The 22,554-nt window shown below is 43.5% G+C and overlaps 2 protein-coding genes across 15 annotated transcripts; one reads left to right on the forward strand and one right to left on the reverse strand.

The window, feature by feature from the left end:
- Positions 1 to 1,826: 1,826 nt before the first annotated feature.
- Positions 1,827 to 10,350, reverse strand: Dclre1b (DNA cross-link repair 1B). 6 transcript variants are annotated; one of them, NM_001025687.2, is made up of 5 exons: positions 10,255 to 10,317; positions 9,829 to 10,131; positions 8,974 to 9,139; positions 8,314 to 8,496; positions 1,827 to 5,074 (listed from the first exon to the last, which is right to left on the reverse strand). In NM_001025687.2, the coding sequence occupies exons 2-5, from the start codon at positions 10,015 to 10,017 to the stop codon at positions 3,987 to 3,989; spliced, it is 1,626 nt and encodes a 541-aa protein (NP_001020858.2). In that variant the 5' UTR covers positions 10,018 to 10,131; positions 10,255 to 10,317; the 3' UTR covers positions 1,827 to 3,986. The 6 variants fall into 6 exon arrangements, with proteins under 6 accessions (NP_001020858.2, NP_001376151.1, XP_006233142.1 ...); NM_001389222.1 differs by having other exon boundaries at positions 9,829 to 10,317; XM_039102405.2 differs by lacking the exon at positions 1,827 to 5,074 and adding an exon at positions 5,176 to 5,389 and having other exon boundaries at positions 9,829 to 10,328.
- Positions 10,351 to 10,402: 52 nt separating this feature from the next.
- On the forward strand, positions 10,403 to 22,448 carry Ap4b1 (adaptor related protein complex 4 subunit beta 1). 9 transcript variants are annotated; one of them, XM_017590915.2, is made up of 11 exons: positions 10,403 to 10,515; positions 10,785 to 10,974; positions 12,937 to 13,161; positions 13,621 to 13,751; positions 14,105 to 14,252; positions 15,731 to 16,227; positions 18,107 to 18,190; positions 18,853 to 18,956; positions 20,649 to 20,856; positions 21,058 to 21,339; positions 21,717 to 22,448. In XM_017590915.2, exons 2-11 carry the CDS (start codon positions 10,862 to 10,864, stop codon positions 22,142 to 22,144), a joined length of 2,220 nt encoding a protein of 739 aa, XP_017446404.1. In that variant the 5' UTR covers positions 10,403 to 10,515; positions 10,785 to 10,861; the 3' UTR covers positions 22,145 to 22,448. The 9 variants fall into 9 exon arrangements, with proteins under 9 accessions (XP_017446404.1, NP_001101179.1, XP_006233143.1 ...); XM_006233081.5 differs by lacking the exon at positions 10,403 to 10,515 and adding an exon at positions 10,562 to 10,702; NM_001107709.1 differs by having other exon boundaries at positions 10,462 to 10,974; positions 21,717 to 22,445.
- The last annotated feature ends 106 nt before the right edge of the window (positions 22,449 to 22,554 follow it).

Consider the following 22,554-nt stretch of genomic DNA (forward strand, 5'->3'; position numbering starts at 1 on the left):
GGGTGTGTCACTGTGGTAATGGGCTTAAGACCTTCACCACCCTAGCTGCCTGGAAGTCAGTCAGTCTTCCACTAGCAGTCTTCAGATGAAGATGTAGAACTCTCAGCTCTGCCTGCACCATTGCCTGCCTAGATGTTGCCATGTTCCTGCCTTGATGATAATGGACTGAGCCCCTAAGCCTGTAAGCCAGTCCCAATTAAATGCTGTCCTTGCCATGACTTGCCATGGTCATGGGGTCTCTTCACAGCAGTAAAACCCTAACCAAGACACTCAGGTACTAGGCACACATGTGATGAATGGACATACATGCAGGCAAAACACTCATACACAGAATAATAATATAAACTTAAAAAATGCAGAACTATCTCCCTGGGAACTGCCTTTGGAGAACCCAAGTCAGAACCACTTTTCTAAAAAACAAGAGAGCAACAAGCCAACTGGCATGTATCCTATTTCCTACCATGAAGGGCAGTCTAGGTCAGTAGTGAGAGATGGTCCTTCAAAGCCTACCAGGAAGATTTCTTTTCTCCCTGTAAAGGAAGTTGAGCCTGTGGAAAAATACAAGTTCTCCCACTGATCATGAAGCAAGACACTAACGAATCTGTAGGGAATTGTTTTGTGGTGCACCCCCCCTCCCCCGCTGCCCCAGGCACCTTCCAGTCTAATTGTAGGATTGTCATGTATCTGGGGGTGGGGAGGATGGGTCATTCTTAGACTCTAAAAATAAGAAAATTTTAATTGGTGACTTACAGATAGATGGGACACAGTGTTGTTAAATGTGAGAGTTCTGAGAAATCAAAGCAATTGCCTGTTTCTATTATGTCAGACCTTTTTATTTTAGTAAAATGGTACCGTATTTTCTCATCATTAAAGCATAAAAATAATACCCCAAACTAATTCCTCAAAGCCGTTCCTTCTGCTCCCATCTGCATTCGTATGGATGCGTTTCCAAGGAACATGTATGACACAGCATGTACTAAAAATGGGTAGGCCCCTTTGCTGCTAGAAGATAACAGTATGGTGGCCCTGATGCTAGGACCTCCTTTATCTCTTCCAGGCACCTGTGGCTCAAGCAGAAGTGAGAGACCTAAAGAAGCTTTAGAGAAGTGTAAGCAGGAAACATTACTTATTCCCAAACATGTCGACAAAACAAATGGACTTGTGTGTTAACGTGTCTGTCATCTTAGTGATTTTGTCTGAACTTGCTACCTTCTGCAGAAATAATGGAAATTTTTCTGGATGGTTTTGTCACGATTTGCATCAAGAATGGAAAACAGTAATTCTTTAATTCCAATAATAATTTACTCTAAGGATATAAATTAAAATGCAACATAGATGCATAAATATGTTCATAGTAGGTTGGAACTGTGGCTCACTGGCAGGGGATCTGCCTGTCATGCTCAGTGCTCTGGAGTTTAATCCCCAGTACGGTCAGAAGATCATTGTAATACGAGTAATCAAGAATAGTTTAAAGGGGGGGCTGGGGATTTAGCTCAGTGGTAGAGCGCTTACCTAGGAAGCGCAAGGCCCTGGGTTCGGTCCCCAGCTCCGGAAAAAAAAGAACCAAAAAAAAAAAAAAATAGTTTAAAGGGGCTGGAGATGGCTCAGCAGTTAAAAACATTTGTTGCTCTTGGAGATGATCCCCACGTTGTTTCCAGTACACATATGGCAGTTCATAGCCATCCATAACACCAATTCCAGGGGATTCAACACTCTATGTTGATTTCCAGGGGCATCAGTCATGCATGTACAGCACATAACATACACAGAGGGAAAACCATTTAAGTAAACCTAAAAAAGACTTTAAAAAATAAACACTACATGAATGTTGAATAATATGAGAATGATTTATTAACATGTAGTTACATCCTATTAACAAAGCATTTTTTATAATGGCACTTTGAGTTCCAATTAAGGAATTAAGGAATCATATACAGTGTTATCTTATGGCCCCCCTTTTAGTATTGTTCATAGGCAAGCATGGCAACCAGCTGGAGGACAGCTTTATTGACTCAGTTCTCCTTCACTTTTATGTGGGTTCTGGGGATTGAATCTAGTTCACCAGTTTGTGTGACAAGTGCTTTTACCCACTGAGCCATCTCCCTGGCCCCCTTCAAAACATTATTTAAAAATTTTTATTTATGTGTATTGTGTGAGACCATACAAGTTTTTGTGCAGTTATTCACAGAGGTCAGAAGGTGAAAGACCCCTGGAACTTGAGTTATGATCAACCCAATGAAGGTGCTGGGAACCAAAGTCAGGTCTTCAAGAGCAGCACATTAAGAGCTCTTAACCACTTGGCCATCTGTTCTGCACCCTTTGTGTGTGTGCACATGTGTGAAATATCCTACTTCTGAAAATGTACAGATTTTACACATATCCTCAGAAAGACTAGAAAAATGCCCATCAACTAGTCTACGTGGAAAACATTTAACTTTGTGTTTTCATAGAAAATTGTTTTGAAGATTGCCTCTTTTTTTGGCACTCAGGATAGAATCCAGAATTTCAGTTTGCTAAGCACCCATCCTACCAGAGCTAGACTTTTAGCTACGAAAACCAATATTTGAAATACTGTCATGTGCCAGGCAATGAGCTAGGGAATTTTACCAATAGTCTGCATAGCAATCATGGGAGGTAGATATCTCAGCCCCCACATTGCAGCTGAGTAAGGCTCATCTATTCAAACAATTTGCCATGTGCCCTGGATTCCAGCCAATGTCTAGGTTTCCTGTTGAACCACATGCCTCACCTGCTGCAGTTCCTATGAAGCCCTTAGAGGTTTATAGGAAGGTCACTGACAAAAACAGAACTGAGTACAGTGTGTCCGAGAGCAAAGTCTTATTTTGCTCAATAAACTCCACTTCTCCCTCCCAAAGTAGCAGAGCTCCTCCCTCCTTCCCAAGGGTGAGGCGACTTTCTTTATTGTTACTGCTCATGGTTCCAGGCCTAAGCTGCTCCTTGCCTGCACCCTCCCAGAGCACATTTCCTCATGGCTCTGCTATCAGCTGTCTTGCTTATTGGTTTGGCATTTTGTCAGGTTATGAGCAGGGCAGGGTAGAACTGCATACTCTGACCCGTTCCAGCCAGCTGGCTCCTTGGTCTCTCTCCCCTGGATACTAAAACAAACAAGCTCTGTGCTCTGGCTCCCTAATTCAAACTTGTGGGGGTGGGGGGGAAAATCCCAGCTATGTGAACCATCAGAGGATATCTGGCAGCACATTTGATCTTCTGTAGCTTTAACAAAGCAGTGTCTGCAAGCATCCAGTAGCACTGACATGTTCTAAACCTTAATGTTCAGCTTGTCCCATGCGCCACCATGGTGCGTGGTGTCTAACCTCCAAACGGCTATGTTCCAGATGGAGGTCTCATGACAGTTACTAAACCCCTTCACGCAGGAGGAAGGTGTTATTTTCCTAACACTGTTTCAATGCCTTTTCATGGTTTCCTGTTCACTCCAAGAGGCAGAGACAGGAAGTTACTTGGGTAGGGTCATGTCACAGCGAGTCAGTGACAGTCAGGGTTAGAACATGCTGCTCTGCACCCCCACTTTATCCTCCAGCACTATAAATTACAGTCTGAAAATAAATAATGTAGACTTTTATCTGGAAAAAGGGTGATGGGAACTTGGGGACTGGGATATAACAAAGGAAATGACAACGGGACAAGCCTGATTCTTTTTGATTCAGACTCTAACAAAACAAAAAAACAAACAAACTTGATGCTGATAAAGGGTTGAGAAAAACTGGGTTAAACCAAGTGGAACAAATTAAATTGCTATGGAACTTCTAAGAACTTTCAATGTGCTTATGAACACTGAATAGTTTATATAATGAAAACTGTTTCTTAAATATAATAAAATTAAGCAATAAATGTACTATAAAACTAAGGGTTTCTTAGGCACCAGGACTTCATAAAAAGCTTTAGAAGAGCCACTCAGAGTGAGCCACAGGATTCTGTAAAGGAAGACACCAAGCCAACTCTTGCCACTAGACATCATCCACTGTGTTCATAACTGCAGGATTGTTACACTGCACTCTCTGGTGTTTTTCCACTTGCTGGTCAAAGTTCCTGGAGGAGAACCCTGCTTGGAGGAAATCCACTGGAGTAAGAAGGTATTTTAACGCCAGGCCCCCGGACTCAGGAGTTAGATGAGTGGTTCTGCTAATGTGAGTTGGGGGAGAACCACAGCCCATGCCATTGCTTTGCTTCCCTCTCGTTGGTGAGCCACTGCCTCCCCCTGACCACAATGGGGACCCTAAGCCAATTTCCTCCCTGGTTTCTGGAAAGGGAAACTCATCTACAGGCTGTAACTGCACTGAAAGTTCCAATGGGGCAGTCAACACAGTCGCCATCTTGTTGGAGTCACAGAAAAGAACTGGCTCATCACCTTCTTTTCTGCAGAAATCTGGGAACAACTGCTTCCTGGCCTGCAGAGGATGGGGGCAAAGCCTCGAAAGGCACCCAGCCCAGGGGGAGAGGCTTTCTTTTTTGTGTTTCTTTGAGTCTCTGTCAACTTTAACCTGATCAGCTTTCTCCTCAGGGGATTCAAACACAACACCCTGGGTTCTTGGCCTCTTTAGCCTCCTTTCTAACTGCCAAAACACATTTGTTTTCCTCGAGGAGGAACTCATGTATTGTTGCACAGAGTGTGGAATCAGAGGCATAGAGAGTCTAGGACTCAAGCTATCCTGAAAAAACTCTCCACAAGGCTGTTCACGGACTATGGGCACCACCTGGCAAGGCCTCAGAGCTGCAACAAATGCTCGAAGCTCAGAGTAGGATGAATGGTCAGAGTAAGGGATGCTGTAGATGCTGGGGTGAGGGCTTCGTATTTTCCGGCTTGTGGGGAAAATAGCAATGGTGGGGTGGGTCTGGTTCCACTGAAGCATGGCCGAATGGCAGATTTCCATGTGGTCCACAGCGTGGATTCGCCCAGCTTCTTCCTCCACTGTGAACACGTCTGCCAGGCCCAGCAGCTGTACCAACTCCAGGCGTTGAGGACTCAATACCACCCAGGTCTGAAACTCAAGGGCTAGCTGCTCCAGCAGTGATTCTTTTCCTAGACTATAGAGGCCTAAATTTTGTTCAGAGGGTTGAGAGAAGAGAAAGAAGAGAATGAAGCTATTAAAGACTCTTGATCAACCAAATGTTTAGCAAAAATACATAAAATCTATGTGGCAATCCAAGAAGTTTATCGATGCATTTAAGATATACAGCAGAAGCCTGTATGGCACCCAGGAATCCACCTAATTTTTTCAGTTCATCAAGAGAAAGCATGTACTAAGCACCAGGCACTGTGGAAACAGATTAAGGCTTCAGCTCTCCAGGGTCCCATCCAACTGCAGACTCAGAAACAAGGCAGTGCAGGGTAACTTCACACACAGGCACACTGTCATAAAAGGCACAGAAGAACAGCTGCAGGTGAGGAAATTAGGAAAAACTTCTGTACAATGGCAGATGACAACTGAGCCGCGTCCACTTTTGTGGATGGTGAGGAAAAGCTTACGTACTCCTTTGGGGTAAAGAACACCACACTTCCATCTGGTTGAAGATGTACAATCTAGAGGCTATTTATTTATCTATATCTACTAAGCCATGAAGTCCTGGGTCAGCTCAGGCTTTCCGTGGGCTCCCACAGGGTGCTTCTCTGGGCAGCACAGGTGGGTAGCTGACTGAAGCCAGCTCCTTTCCGCTCTGGCTTTTATTTTTCTGATCATTTTCCTTCACCTGTTCTGTATGTTGTCTCACTCCATACAGTGCTTTATGTGCTCAATATGTATCAATTCTCTTAGCAAGAATCTTATCTTTACCTTGGTGTTTACAACAATGCCAGCAGCATGCTGGGTAACACGACAGACTCTTTAGTTCTGCCATTGTAACACTTCTCCCTGCCTGAACATTCAAGTATAGACATGCCAAAGGAAATACTCCATGCTTTCCAACAGGCTTAGAGAGGCTCATACATCAGGTATGTTTCCTCGCTCCCTTTGTGCTTGTCATTTTTGCATATTAATGGAAGATGATTCTGGCTGAAAGGAAGCCAAGCTATTTCTTATAGGATGGATCAGTGTTAATCAGCAGAGACAGGGTACAGTGGAAAGCACTGTAAGAGGACCCGCCTGAGTGTCACTAAAGTAAAGATAAATAGTGAGATATATCACTAGAGGGGCAAGCCAAGATCTTTTGTTAGTGGACCTTTCAAATACTGAAAATTCTGTAGATGAAGTGGAGGTTGATGAACAGAATGAGGTAGGAAAGTGATAAATTTTAATCATCAGAATACTATGACTTTATAAAAAATAATACAGTTGGATTGTCAAAGGCCTGGATGGGAAGTCAGAAGTAGAGGTTCCACCGAAAGGTACTCACATAGAAAGAAATGCAGACCTGAGCTTCAGCAATGGCTTGGTGACGGATATGGGAGCTGCTATTTAATAGCTGCTCTCAGACTTTACTGTTTCACAATTAAATTGTTAACTCCTTACAAAAATGTTTGTTTTACCTCTACTCCCTTTGATTATGATTGAGACAAAAATGTAGTTGGTTTTCTACTTTCTATACATCATCTTCCTTCTTTGGGTCCTTCCTTACAGGAAGCCCTCAAAGTCAGACACCATATTTTGTTCAGATTTATAGCCCTACCACCTACTAGATATGTGGTACATTTTTACAGGGCTTATTATATTTTTGCAAAATTAATCAATCCCTACCACAGGCTGTGCTGCTCTTGAGAAAATTCTGCATGTTAAACTTCAAGAATAGTCAGCAACAGTATTTCTTCATGAATAGTTATGCAATCCTGAGGGTAGGGAATATTTCTCAATCAGTTTGGTAGTTACCTTGGAAGGTACATAACTTTTTTATTATTTTTATTTAAGGCCAAATTTGAAACTCCTTTCAGAGTTGGGATACATGCTTTAAAATATTCATTTTCCTTTTTTAAGGATCTTTAATTTTAGGAACAAGCAAAGAACTTATTTAGAGCAAAATCTGTTACATTTCTTATAAGAAAAGCTAATTTTTATAAACTATCTCTTAAAAAGCAACTTCAAAAGAGTCCCAAAAATATGGTATACTACTGTGGACTCAGAACAAGCAAACAGCTATTTTTTTTAATGCTCCTATTTAAAGCATAGCAATCATAAATTCACTTAGCAAATATTTATTAAGTACTTCTTTTCCAGGCATTACATAGGCACTTGAGATAGAGCCCTAAGAAATAAAGAGCCCCATTATGGTAGGACCTACATTCTAGCAGAAAACAGTAAATTAAAAGGAATAAACATGGAAACTGTGAAATCTGTATTAAGAGACAATTAAGTGGAATATTGTTCCTCTTCCACTTAAAACCATTCAACAGCTCTTTATTGAGATTAGAATCAAGTTCAAAATAGCTCAATACCACTCAACCCCACTGCCTTTCCAGTCTCCTTGCATACTATGCACCTGTCACACTGGCTGCTGCTTCTGACAAAGCCTCCTCCTACTTTTCCTCTTAAAAATATTTATTTACTTTATTGTATATGTATGTGTGTGAGCCTGAGTATATATGTGTACCACATATGTTCAGGAGCCCTCAGAGGTGAGAAGAGGCATTGAATCCCCTGGAACTGAAGTTATAGATGGTTGCAAACCTCCTTGTAGGTGCTGGGAATTAAACCCGGGTCCTGCTGAAGAAAAGCCTGTGTTCTTTTTTTCTTTTTTCTTTTTTTCGGAGCTGGGGACCAAACCCAGGGCCTTGCGCTTGCTAGGCAAGCGCTCTACCACTGAGCTAAATCCCCAACCCCAAAGCCTGTGTTCTTAACCACTGAGCCGTCCCCTCCAGCCCTCTTAAGAATTTTTGTTTTCTGTTTTGTTTTGTTTTGTTTTTCAAGACAAGGTTTCTGTGTAGCCTTGGCTGTCCTGGAACTCACTCTGCCTGCCTCTGGAGTGCTGAGATTAAAGGGATGAGACACCACTGCCCAAACCTTAAGGGGTTCTTTAGGAGTTTGTTTAGGAGTTCACATTTGTGTGTGTGTGTGTGTGTGTGTGTGTGTGTGTGTGTGTGTGTGTACATTATGACGGACATAAGCAATGGCATATTTTAAAATGTACAGAATACACTGGGATGTGATAGTGGACCAAGCTGCTTCTGCCTCCTGCATGCTGGAATAAAAGGTATGGGCCACCAAACCAGCTGGGAGGTTCAATTTTGAATAAGATAATCATTGTAGGTTTTGCAAGAAAGGTGAGACCTGCACAAAGACTTGAAAATAGTGAAGACCTTCCAAGAATTTAGATTCACTAAGCATGAATGGAAGAAAAAGGGCTCACCAATCTTTATGTTGTGTTGGGGGAACTGTCGGATTAGCTGGATAATCTGTTGAGTAGCTTCCTGTCGGGAAGGAAGAACAAGGGCTGGGTTGCAATTGGTGTTGTCTAGATATAAAGTATGAATCTGTTTCCCTAGTGTCAGAGCAGGCTCCTTCAGCATGGACGGTGTATATCGAAAATCACCTGAAAGAACAATATATGGCGTGTGAGAAGTGGGCAAAAACAAAGGCTAGAAGATAAGCCTCTCCTACCTTCAGTAACAGATGGGCATTGGTTACTAGTTATGCAAAAACTGTGTCCTGGCTCTGAACTGTACAGTTTAGCTTCTTTGTGAAAATGTCTCTATCCTACTCCTGGGGAGCTTGTTTGTTTACTGTTAAGAGACAGGGTTTCTCTACATAGGTTGGGTATCCTGGAACTCACTGAGCAGACCAGGCTGGCCTTGAACTTATAGAGATCAGTCTGCCTCTGCCTTCCAAGTACTGGGATTAAAGGTGTGCGCCAACATGCCTCTCTTGCTCTTGGGATTTTACTTAACAAAGGTTGGATGGTCAACGAGTAGGAAATCAGTTGGAAAGGGTTACTGTGCCTGTATGGGATAAAGCTATCTTTCTGGGTAAAGGTAGCTAGAAAGTGTGAGGGACGCCTTGGGAGGCTCACCTGTGTAGAGAATTGTTCCAAAGTATCCTTCAAAGAGAAACATGACAGAACCAGGACAGTGATTGGCATCTATGAGGGTTACAGTCATGGTTTCTTGTCCAATTTCATCTAGAGGTAATACATGGCTCTCACCAATCTCCAGAGCTCGGATCCACTGCTTAGACACCTGAGGAAAACAGTTGGTCACCCTAGTAACCGTAGACTCCTCTCCTGGATCAGGGACTAACATTCATCAAGGAAAGCTGACCAAGTTCTGAACCACTCTCATGTAGCAGTTATAAGAATTCCCAAGGAATCTCTCCTTCCTCTTCTGTCTCCCACCCTTTGTATAGATTTAAACTCAGATTCTGGAAACAGTCTAAATAAAGATTCTCAAACTTTCTATCACAACCTCAGCGCCATGGGTGGGAAACAACTGTCAGAAAAAATTCCGGTCTCATACCAACCACTTCTTCTGACTCAGACAAGATGAGATGTTAGACAATATGTGCTTTTATCTAGTACAGTAGATGAATTATTGGGGGTGGGTGATGAGTGTTGGGGATCTAACTTAGGGTTTTTGTACACATTAAACAAGTGCTCCATCAGTGAATTACATCCTCAGTCTGGTACATTTTTAAAAGCAAATTAGGAAAACTTTAGTGTTTATGAAAAGATAGGAGTTATTTTCCTGGTATAAACTTACAGATAAAAATCTCCAGTCAGTTAGCTAAGAAGCCAGTCTTATTCTGGCTCCCACATTTGTAAAAATCAGTCCTTATGTCTCCCACTCGGTGACCCCCAAGCTGTGAGAGATCAGAAGTCCCCACCCAGATTCCTGGACTAGGTTTCAGAGACCAAATCCAGTCCCAATACCTGCAGGCGACGATGCAAGAGGTGGGCAGTGATGGGAGAGCAGTAGAGGGGCCGTGCCCAAGTGCTAGACAGGCCCACCGTGTGGTCACAGTGCATGTGGGATAAGAAGAAGAGCCGCGCGGTACCAGCACGGCGCAGGCTCCAAAAATCCACAGCGATGGGTGTTTGGGGGATTACGACCCCGTTCATGGTGGCAGAGTTGAGGAGTCACCCAGTGGGGTCTTCGCGGGAACTGCACTCCTGGGTGAGGCTTCCACGACAGCGTCCCAACGACATGTGGATTCAAGAACAAGGCCAGAAGCCCTAAAGGAAAACCATCCCAGAAATGGAAGAAGTAGACAGGGTGAAGAAAAAGAGGGTGGCCGCGCTCGGGACAGCCAGGGTGGAAGCGCCCAACGCGGAAGAAGCCCGGAGAGCATTACTCACACCCGTGCGCGGGAGCTTAGGCCCAGTCCGCAACTTTGTCAAAGCGCGCGCGGCGGCGGGGAGACAGACTCTAGTAGCTGATTTCCGATGGCTGGCCGCGACTCCGGCACAACGAGCTGCGCGCCTGCGCCGAGCGGGAGAGAGTGTGGGGGAAGGGCGTCCTAGGGTCGGTCCCGCCTGTGCTCGGCGCTCGGAGCGACTGGAAAGCGCCTCGGAATGTTTCAGGGTGACGGGGCGGGATTTCCGCAGGAAGCTGGCTAGGTTGTTGTGTGATGGCCTCGGCCACTAAAACTAGATTCCGGGGAGCAGACTGTGCTACGTCTTTGGCCTTTAGCTGGTCGAGTATAGAATACGTAACTGGGCCCAGAGATACTTGAAAAGATCTGCTGGGCAGAGCGAACGGCCTGCGGATCTAGGGTCGGGGCTTGCCCAAGGGCGGAGGGGTGAAGTAAGTGTTCGGCCCTGGGGCGGGGACCGCAGAGTGACATCTTGCCTTCAGTGTTTTCACTGACTACATTTCCTTTATTCAGGCTCCCACATCGAAATTAGAAGGAGCCCACGAGTTCCCTACGGGTCTGTGGAAACTGTCCCGTGACTGTTGGTGAAGATGCCATATCTTGGCTCTGAGGACGTGGTGAAGGAACTGAAGAAGGCTCTGTGTAACCCTCATATTCAGGCTGATAGGCTGCGCTACCGGAATGTCATCCAGCGAGTTATTAGGTATCACCAACCTACCATAGAATGCTAACTCCCACCCCTACCTTCCCCCATCCTGCCCCACTTTTAATCCTCTTCGAGACTCCACCTGCAGTCACTCTAAAAAAGTCAATGAAGCTTCATACATGGCACTTTTACCTCTTGGCTTTGAGGTTGCATTCCTTTTTTTTTTTTTTTTTTTTTTTTTTTTGGTTCTTTTTTTCGGAGCTGGGGACCGAACCCAGGGCCTTGCGCTTCCTAGGTAAGCGCTCTACCACTGAGCTAAATCCCCAGCCCCCGAGGTTGCATTTCTTGATTGTCATCTCAGTCTCCCATGTGGAAGACTTACCCAGTTGAGAGGTTTCCCTCATACCACAGGCAGTTGCTGCTGACTTCTGGTTCAATGACTTACACAGTACAGTTCTTTTTTGTCCCCCTAGATTCAGACCTGTATATCTCTCTGCTTGCTTGGCATTTCTACTTGGGTAGTTTTCCTCGTTAAACCTACTATTCTGGCTGTATTTGCGTGAGGAATGTCACCAGGCACCCTACCAAGCATGCTAGTCAACCTTGAAGACATTGTCTACTGTCAGGTGGCATGAAAAATTCAAAATATCTATTCTTTGTCACTAAAGCTGTAGCATTGGCTCAGGCTGCCGTTACCAAATCCTGTTGTGGTAGTTTATTAATAAGTAGCCTCGTCTCCTCACTTCAGTTAGGATTTTTTTCTATTATATATGTTTGAACACCTAACTAATCTATACTAATCTATATTAGCTCAAGAATGTAGGTAGAACACAAAAGTCCCTTGGGGTGCTTTTTTTAAAATCCAGGGATCGGTTCAGATTTCATTAGGATGGGATAGAATCCAGGACCTTTTTTGTAAACAAACATCTCAGCTGTTTGTAGTGGTTTGGTTCAACAACAAATCAGTGGAATCAGAGCTAAACTTTTATCTTGTCACCCAAGGAACAAAAAGAATATTCAGTTCTTGCTTGTGCCTCATAGCATGTATCGTTAAAGGTGTCACATTTGCCTAGTGAGCTGATCATGTAGCTAAAAAGTATTCTGTGAAGAAGAAGCTTTTTCTGACTTCCATAGTGGCATGTGGGTATGGATCTTCTTGGTTTGTGTCTTGTGCATTACTTCAAGTTCTTACACAGGATTTTTGGCTGGTTTCTTAGTTGATCTTGAGTTCCTAAACACCTGTTCCTATATCTACTCTGTTTTTATGTTTTTGTTTTGAGACAGCCCTAGCTATCCTGGGAACTTACTTTGTAGACCACGATGGCTTTGAACTCACAAAGATCCACCCACCTGAAGTGCTGGGGTTAAAGGTGTGGTTCACCATGCCCAGCTTTTTTTTTAATGTTTATGAGCATTTTGCCTGCATGTGTAGGTGTACCACAAGTATGCCTCATACCTGGTGTCTGTGCATGTCAGAAGAAGGCATCAGATCTCCTGGAGCTATAGTTAGCAATGGTTGTGAACTATCATATGGGTGCTGGGAATTGAACCCAGCTCTCTTGCAAGAGCAACAAAATGCTTCTTTAACCATTGAGCTCTCTCTCTCTAGCATGTACCGTCTTATAGATGATGTCCCTATATCATAACTCTGGGGTGTTAACATTGAGTATGCTGTTGCCATATCATGTCATTGAAATGTACCAAGGATTCAACAGTGTTGAAAATAAAGAACAGTGGGGGCTGGGGATTTAGCTCAGTGGTAGAGCGCTTGCCTAGGAAGCGCAAGGCCCTGGGTTCGGTCCCCAGCTCCAGGAAAAAAAAAAAAAAAAAAAAAAGAAAAGAAAGAGCAGCAGTCGCAGGCCCATAATAGTAAGTTTTGGGTAATGTGAAGTAGGTCCAGTTGTATTTCTCTAAGAACTCATAGTTTAGTTAGATAGCCAGAAAATATGTAAATAAAACTCTCCTTACAGATTGGGAATTGTGTGTTTTACTTCTGTCTGCTTTGTATGTTTGTCACAGGCACATGACTCAGGGCTTGGACATGTCTGATGTTTTCATGGAAATGGTGAAGGCCAGCGCCACTGTAGATATCGTTCAGAAAAAGTTGGTTTATCTGTATATGGGCACATATGCACCTTTAAAACCTGATCTAGCGCTCTTGGCTATCAATACACTCTGCAAAGACTGCTCAGACCCCAACCCAATGGTGCGAGGACTGGCACTACGGAGCATGTGTAGCCTCAGGTGAGGGCTTTGCTTCCCTGGTCCTCAGGGCTGGTGAATATAAGAGGCTGTGGAGCAGGTTTGTAGGGAGGACAGCTTAAGTTCCTGAATACTACAGCAAGCACCAGTCTACTTTGAACTCAGATCCTCAGCCATTACTTTGACTTTCCGTACTGAATCTTATGGTTTTCTTAAAGGTGATTTTCCTCTATCTTACTAAAAGAGCTCTGAGTTTTGGTTAAAGATGTTTAATGAGCCACTACTGTAACAATTTGTGCTGGGTATGCTGCATTATTCCAAATGAAGAGTCAAATTATGCCTTATTAAATTTGAGAGAGGCTTTTTCCAATTTCTTATGATCTAGTAGACAGATATACATTCAAACATGAACTTTAAGTCGTCTTTAAACTAAACCTCTGATGATTGAAGAAGAACTTAATTTTGTCAAAACTGGTATTTCAAGATCTGGATGTTTCTTAGGATGCCTGGTGTACAGGAGTATATCCAGCAGCCTGTTGTCAATGGTCTGCGGGACAAAGCTTCATATGTCAGAAGAGTGGCCGTCCTTGGCTGTGCCAAGATGCATAATCTTCATGGAGACTCTGAAGTAGGTAAGCTCATCCATCATGCTCAGTCTTTATTTGTGTCTCTAGTATGTATATAATTTGGGGGGGAAAAAACTATGCTGCTTGGTAGAAAATAATAATGTGTCTGCACTATTTTGCATGTCTCTAAATAGTATGCATGCGTGTTTGTTTTATTTTTGGCTCCTATTTTCAGTCTTTGAAAGAAGTTTGCTTCTTGACTTATACGTTCCCTCTCACATGCAGAATGATGTTAGTTGGTACTGCCTTTGTTGTTTCTTTTAGCAGAGATGTAGTTTTGTCTGGCCAGAGCTATTACTCTGGTTCTATCAGTATGACTCAAGGTGTTCTTTATCTGTAATCTTTGATCTTTGTTTTAGATGGTGCTCTAGTCAATGAGTTATACAGTCTTCTGCGTGACCAGGATCCAATTGTGGTTGTGAACTGTCTGAGGTCTCTAGAGGAAATTTTAAAACAGGAAGGAGGTGTTGTCATTAATAAGCCCATTGCCCACCATCTCTTAAATAGGTTTGGATGCTCTTTTTTTTTTATGAGATATGAATCATGGTAGGATTTTGTTGATGTATTAAACAAAGTCCTCCTTTATTATTGTGTATGATGGAGTGGTGGTGATAAGGATTTAGGTCTACATGTGCCTCAGCATAAGGTCAGGAGACAACTTAGAGGAGTTGGTTCTCTCTTTCCACTTTTAAGTGGGTTCCAGAAATAGATCTCAAATTGTTAAGCTTACACAGCAAGCAGTTTAACCCACTGAACCATCTTACTGGCCCAGAAGTAACTTCAAGCTTACCACAATTATCAGTTGACTTGTATTTCACTGAGAGGATTATTTTCATCCGACTTACTTTTTCTTGATTTGTAAATATAGTAGAAATGTGCTGTGCAGATACGTTTGTTCTCCAGTACCTGTTATGTTCCCCAAGCTAAGCCAGTTATTTATCTTAAAAGTTAGAAAATCTGGAGTCTTGGGGAGGTGGCTCAGAGGTTAAGAGTACTTGCTGCTCTTCAGAGGAGGACCAGGTTTCAGTTCTCACCATCCATGTGATGACTCACAACTGCCTTTAACTCTAGTTTCAGGGGATCCGGTACCCTCTTCTGGCCTAGGGTACCAGGCTGCACATAGTACATTTAAATGTAGGTAAAATACTCAAACAAATGAAATAAAAATAAGTAAATCTTGGGAAAAATAATAGAAAACCTGCCCCTAGAGGTATAATATAGTTTAGCAGTAAATACTTGATAGCATCTATGAGACCTGGTTCAGTCTCCATTGCTAGAAAATAATTAATGTAGAGAATTCGTATCTGATTTATATTGATCATATCTTTAGCTTTAAATAGATATCGACTTGTACCATCACCTCGTCTTAGAATTTCTTTTTAAAATTAATTTTTTATTTTTAAGTGTGTGTGTGTGTGTGTGTGTGTGTGTGTGTGTGTGTGTGTGTAGATTCACACATAGCATGAGCCCCCAAAGCCCAGAGGGGTCGGATCCTCCTGGAGTGGAAGTTATAGGTGGTTGACAGCCACCTGATGTGGTTGGTTGCTGGGATCAAACTCTGATCCTGTGGAAGAGTAGTACATGCTCTTCTAGCTTCATAGAATTAAATTATTTTATGTGCATGAGGGCACATGTATGTGTGTGCATCCTGTGTGCGTGTGTGCGTGTTCCATGCAAGCATAGGCCACGGCATATGTGTTGAAGCCAGAGGATAGCTTTTGGTAATCATTTCTTCCACCATGTGAGCCCTGGAGATTGAACTCAGGTCAACAGGCTTGACAGCAAATGTGTTTCTCCACAGATCATCTCTATAGTCCTTGGTGTGGAATGTAAAGCCCACTTTTTAACGTAAAAGGAATTTGATTTTGGCATAGTCTATTTTTAAGAATCCCCTCCCTCTCTTGTTATGATTTGTTTCATGACAGTTGTATGTAGAATGTTCCATTTGGTATTAAAATGGTGCTTTTGTCTTGGTTTTTGGACAGAATGTCAAAACTGGACCAGTGGGGCCAGGCTGAAGTACTGAACTTTCTGCTCCGCTACCAACCCCGCAGTGAGGAGGAACTGTTTGATATCCTCAATTTGTTGGACAGCTATCTCAAGAGCAGCAGCACTGGTGTGGTGATGGGAGCCACCAAACTTTTTCTGATTTTGGCAAAAAAGTTCCCCCACGTACAAACTGATGTGCTTGTACGAGTCAAGGGACCCTTGCTGGCTGCCTGTTCTTCAGAGAGCCGAGAGCTCTGCTTTGCTGCTCTCTGCCATGTCCGCCAGGTCTTGCATAGTTTGCCAGGTCACTTTAGCAGTCACTACAAAAAGTTTTTTTGCTCTTACTCGGAGCCCCACTATATCAAGCTGCAGAAGGTGGAGGTGCTGTGCGAGCTGGTGAACGATGAGAACGTGCAGCAGGTGCTTGAAGAGCTGCGAGGGTACTGCACTGATGTGTCTGCTGACTTTGCACAGGCTGCCATCTTTGCTATAGGTAAATACCTGATACTTTTGTTTCTTAGGGCATCAGGTCAGCCAGCTAGAGCGGAGGCCAGGGAGTCCACAGGAGACAGTAGGAAATGAACCCTGTTTCAAAGACAAAGTATCTCATGCTTTGGGCTGATTCGTGTCTTGTGTCAGTGATTACAAGCATAGGAAAAAAGTTGTTTTGTTTTAATCAAGTTGTTTCGTTTCTCTAGGTAGACAGTATAGATAATTTGAACATCGAACAACAAGTATTTACTCTATTACCTTCTATACCGTTTTCATGTGTATTATCTTACGGTCTTGTAAGGCAGTAATAGTGGGTATTTTAAAGATGAAGAAACTTAGCTACAAAAAGGTTACTAAGAGGACAAAAGATCAGATAGTTTCCAAATTGAGTGGAACCCAGCTGTCGTAACTAAAAATCCTTTGCTTCTTCTACTGCAGGCTTCGTATAGTGTTAAGTTAGACCAACATAGAGTAATTCCTTAATTTTAGAGACTTTCTGACTGCTCAGTTTGGAACTTCAAAGGCTAGAAACATTCAAAACATGAAAGTGGCTGGCGAACTGAGATTGAGAGGGCTAAGACTTAACTGTCGAGGATGAGGAATCCTCACAAATTACTAGGGACAAAGAAGACAATAAAGGTTCTTAAACTTAAAAGATTGCCCTCAGGTATCTGCAGCAGGAAATTCCTATTCCGGTGTGTTGCTTCTAGAAGGGTGCCTCAGTCGAATATGGTACAAGCCTGTGATCAGCACCCAAGAGACTGAAGCAGGAAAATCCCAAGTTCAAGGCCATCCTAGTAAGGCAGCAAGACCTTGTCTTTAATAAATGAACCAAAACTTACATCCCATACTTTTCTCAGAACTCAGCCTTCTGCTGTAGGAATTGTTTCCCCCCAGGAAGTTTCTTTTGATCAAGTGAAAAATACCCTTGGGTTTATTTTAAACATTATTCCCAGTGCTGCAGACTTAGATTCTTTCTTAATTGTAATTTGTTTTTTTTTTTTTTCTTTTAAAGGTATCTTTGGTCAATGTATTAGTTATTTTTCTTGTCCCCTGACCACAGTACCTGATCAGAAGCTACTTAAGGATAGAAGAGTTTGTGTTGGCTTACGGTGGAGGGATACAGTCAGCAGTGGTCGGAGTGTGAGGTCACATTGCATCTTCATTCAGAGCAGAGAAGGGTTAATGCCGGGGATAAGCTCACTTTTCCCTTTTTATTTATGCTAGGATCCCAAAGCCACATGATGGTGCCTTCCACATTCAAGATGGGTCCCCTCTTTTCAGATAAACCTTTGTAGGAACACTCTTACAGACTTATCTAGAAGCAGGTTTCCATGATGGTGGTCAATCCAGTCAAGACCAGAGTGAAGATTAACCGTCACAGACATCTTTGTCTTTTTAACCAAACAGGGTTTCTCTGTGTAGCCCAGGCTGTCCTGGAAGTAGCTCTGTAGACCAGGCTGGCCTCGAACTCACAGAGATCTGCCTGCCTCTGCATCACCAGTGCTCGTATTTAAAGTGTGCATCACCACTACTCAGTTAAACTTACGTTTGTGAGCACACTGTAGCTGTCCTCAGACACACCAGAAGAGGGCATCAGATCCCATTACAGATGGCTGTGAGCCACCATGTGGTTGCTGGGAATTGAACTCAGGACCTCTGGAAGAGCAGTCAGTGCTCTTAACCTCTGAGCCATCTCTCCAGCCCGTTATTCATTTTTAAAACATAGTCTTGCTATTTAGTCCAGACATGCCTCTAACTTGTGATCCTCCTGCTGCATTCTCTCAATGCTAGGATTACAGGTGTGCAACTTTGTCTTTGGCTAATGGGGAATGATTTTAGAATGACATGCTAGAACTTCACCTTTCCTTCCTCCATAGGTAATATTGCCAAGACTTACACAGACCAATGTGTGCAGATTCTAACAGAGTTGCTGGGACTTCGACAAGAACATATCACTACAGGTAATGAATGCCTTCCTAGAATTTTTTCCTCCCCCCTCTTCCTTCCTTCTTTCCTTCTTTCTTTTTCTTATTTTGTAAGTACTTAGCTCATAGTAGTTGTTTAAAGAAATCTTTTTGTTCAATGAATTTCCCACATATAGGCTGAACCGTGTCCTCGAATCATCTATTGCTCTCAGAGAAGCGTGGGCTCTGTATATTTAAAAGGGCAGACTTGTGGCTGTTAGGAGTGATGAGAGGCTGTGCTGTGGGTAATGAAGTTACTAGGAAGCTCAGCTCACTTCTCTCTCCCCCTTTTGCTTCATCCATCTTCCAAGGCTGGGCTGAAGCGAGGCAAGGAAGGCTAGTAGAATATGAAGTGTAGGAGTGCCTTTTCCTGAGGCTGATGTAGATGCTGTGTTCAGTGTCAGTCGGCAACTCTGCCCCACCTTTGTCCCCAGCATTATATTCACAAAATGCTCCTGTATATATTTACCTACCTTCATGTCAACCCGCTGTGTGTGAAATTCAGTGGATTGCCCATTTTTCAATTAATTAATAACCCGCTTCAAAACCTGTTTTACAGAAATTCAGTCAGAACCTAATCTGAATACACAACTTTTCCTGAGATTCTTTTCGGCATGGAGTCTCTAACTTGTTCTCTTGTGTCCTGGGCTGTATTGTAGTGGTGGTGCAGACTTTCCGAGACCTTGTCTGGTTATGCCCTCAGTGTACTGAAGCTGTGTGTCAGGCCCTGCCCGGCTGTGAGGAGAACATTCAAGACAGTGAGGTAGAATCTCTTTTTACTTCTGATCATAGAATGGATTATAGGACCCTGCCTTCTGAAATGAAATCTGTATTTGGTTTAGTTTGTGGTGCCGAGGATCAAACTTTCACTAGGTAAACACTTGTACACCTGAGCTATTCTCTAGCCCTGAAATGGAACCTAACTTCTCTTTAAAATCCTGATGTTCTCTGGGACATAAACAGCACATAAGTTATAAAAAGAAGACTTATCTATAGTTTCAGTTACAAATTCTTTGAATCCAGCGTCCTTCTGAGTAATTATGGGTCAGATTTACACCGTGGGGCTTTATGTTGGTGGCAGTTCTTTTGTTTGCTAATTTTCGAGATAGGTGAAGTGGGTTTGTCCTAGTGCTGCTGCTTGTGTTACAATATTTTTTTTTGGATGGGGGGTGCATCAAACTTTATTAATGGTATTCAAGAGAGTAAGGAGGGCTCCTTAGGCCCCTTCTGTTTTTATGGGTGTCTGGAATGGAAATTTGTGAGGGAGATGCTCAGTGTTGGGGGCCGAGTTGGGATGGGGACTCCTCAGCAACTGAGGGCCCCTCTTGTTCTCAGTATCCTTGCTGGGGTGGGGTGGGTGGTCCAGGGTTTCTTACTCCTTGGAGACCATGTAGGCCATGAGCCCACCACCCTACCAGGAAATGAGCTTTACAAAGTTGTCATTGAGAGCAATGCCAGCCCAGCATCAAAGGTAGAAGAGTGGGAGTTGCTGTTGAAGTCACAGGAGGCAACCTGGTCCTCAGTGTAACTCGGATTAATTTTGGTCCCCAAAACTGCTTACACAAGTGTCTGCACAGAAGACACTGAGGGACCCTGCCTAGTTGGTTCTGATTGATAAATAAAGATGCCAGCAGCCAATGACTGGGCAGAACAGACAGAGGTGAGTCTTTAGGATTCCTGGGCTTGGGAGAGAAAGGAGAGGAAGGAGCAGAATTACCATGAGAGGGGCATAGGACAGACCAGCCATGTAAGAATTCTCGTAAATGGCTCTAGTGGCCACTTCCCCAGTTGGGTCTAGGGTAGCAGAGATGAAATATAGATTGTAAAGGATGTTAACTCCGGCACACACCTTTGATCCCAACACTTGGGAGCAAAGACTGGTAGAGCTCTGAATTGGAGAGCAACCAGGGCTGCACAGTTGGAAAAAGACCAAAGCAAAGCAAACGAGAAAAGAAATAGTAAACCTTAAATTGAACAAAAGACCCCCAAATTAAGAAAACCTAATTTGTTGCCTAATCAACATTGGCTAACAAAAGTTTGAGTTTTCCTTTATATATTAGGACATTTTGTTTTGTTTTTGTTTGTTTCTTTTTAAAGACACTGTCACAAACTCCAGGTTGTCCTCGAAGTCACTATGTAGCTGACTTTGAGGGTGTTATAGATGTGGCCCATCACCCTCAGGTGTTTTGTGTGTAACACTGGACATCAAACTCAGGGCCTCATGTCTGCTAAGTCAACATCCTGCCGACTGCCCTTCCCTAGCCCAAGTCTGTGTGCAGTGGAAGTTCATTCTTGTTTGTTTTAGAGCAGTGGGGTGGGTCACACGGTACAGGTTACAGCAACGGAAGGGGATAGTTTATCTGCTGGCTGTAGGGAAGAGCCAGACTGGTGTCTGTCCAACATGCCCTCTTCTGGGCAGCCACATGTTAAGCATCTATTATTTTCTTATTCCTAGGGGAAACAGGCACTTATCTGGTTACTTGGGGTCCACGGGGAAAAAATCCCCAATGCTCCTTATGTGTTGGAGGACTTTGTAGAAAGTGTGAAGTCGGAGACTTTTCCTGCTGTTAAGATGGAGCTGCTGACGGCTCTGATGCGCCTTTTCCTCTCACGCCCTGCTGAGTGCCAGGACGTGCTGGGACGTCTGTTGCTTTACTGCATAGGTAGGTCTCTCAGAGGATGGCATGCGCTGAGACCCACAGCTTTCATTGTTTGGGACTTAAGGAGAAAATGATACTTTGTGAATTATCTCACCTTCTTCTTTTCTTTGTCGCCTTATGGCTAGCACAGAGGGTAGAAGAGAGTAGGGTGTTTTATTCAATAAAACCCAATGAGGTTTAACTCAATCCATCCTTTTTTCTCAGAGGAAGAAAAGGATATGGCTGTACGAGACCGGGGTCTCTTCTATTATCGCCTCCTCTTGGTTGGCATTGATAAAACTAAGCAGATCCTGTGTAGTCCTAAGTCTGACCCTTCTCTTGGACTTTTGGAGGATCAACCAGAACGACCAGTGAATAGCTGGGCTTCAGACTTCAATACGCTGGCGCCAGTGTATGGCAAAGCCCACTGGGCAACTATCTCTAAATGCCAGAAGATAGAGCCTCATCGCCTTGAGCTTCCCCACAATGCATCCTTTGCCACATCAGGTAAAAACAGTGTTTACCTGACATCTTTTCATGGTGACGCTTTCTACCGCCCCTTGTGGTGACTGGTGGGAAGTAAAATTCTGTAGTTAAACTTCAGACCGTTGCCTGAGTTAGAATCCTTTCTGGGCATGAGGGGAATTCATCATGGCTCATATAAGCCATTTATCTAAAGAAAGACACAGTATAAATGTGTTTCGTTTTTGATGTTTATGAGACAGCCAGTATGGCCTGGAGCTGGCTGGCTGTGTGCCCAAGGCTTCTCTTGCTTGATTCTCTTGCTTTCAATGCCCTCCACCGTGAGTACTGGGAGCAGTGCGGGCTGTAAAGTTAAGGTGCTGATTAAGAGCATCTCTTATAAAGTCTTCTCACTCTTTTAGGACACTTGATTGCTGAAGAGAACAAAGAAGGAGCACAAGAACCTCCGGACTCTGGAGCTCTCGTGCTGGTTCCCAATCTCCAGCTTACCGCTGAGTGTTTTGAGAAAACATGGCTTAGCCTCACAGTTTCTTACCATCAGGTGCTTCCTTGGCAGGGAGAAGTCCAGCCCGACACTCTACAAATGGCTCTAAAAGTAGTGAACATTCAGACCATCGCAATGAGCAAGCCTGGGGCACAGCCCTGGAAAGCCTACCTCAGTGCTCAGGACGGTACTGGTGGTCTCTTCTTAACGGAATTGCTGTTGAAGCCTGAGAACTCAGAAGTGCAAATCTCTGTGAAGCAGAGTGAGGCCAGGACTGAAGCCCTGCGTGGTTTCGTCTCTGTCCTGGAAACTGTGATTGGAACGGTTGGAGACATAAAATCATAACAGAGTCTGCTCTTGCCTTGGGTGAGATGGAAAGCATCAGAGCCCTCATTGTCTTAAACAGCTGCTTGTGAGTCCTTGGATCAGCTTCGAAAGAGAAGGGAAGTCTGGGAATCCCGGCTCTTATGTTTACCCAGTTTCCTACCTTGTTCCTTTCAACCTGTCAGGAATTGATCCCATTTTAAAAGGAGAATGTATACTGTAGTATTGGTAGGGGAAAGATTGGGGTGAAGATAGACCGGGGATATTTCTCTGTTCATTTTAAGGGCTGTAATATTTATTAAATAATGCCTGGCATTTGTGGAAATTGGTAGCTGTCATCATTTTTGAGAGACCTTTTCTTCAGCAAACTGTTCTTGGATTTCCAGGCATGCCTTTTAGGTTGAGATCCAAAAGTGCCTCGTGTGTCATCT

The sequence above is a fragment of the Rattus norvegicus genome, chromosome 2, assembly GCF_036323735.1.
Source record: "Rattus norvegicus strain BN/NHsdMcwi chromosome 2, GRCr8, whole genome shotgun sequence".
NCBI classification, from domain to species: domain Eukaryota; kingdom Metazoa; phylum Chordata; class Mammalia; order Rodentia; family Muridae; genus Rattus; species Rattus norvegicus.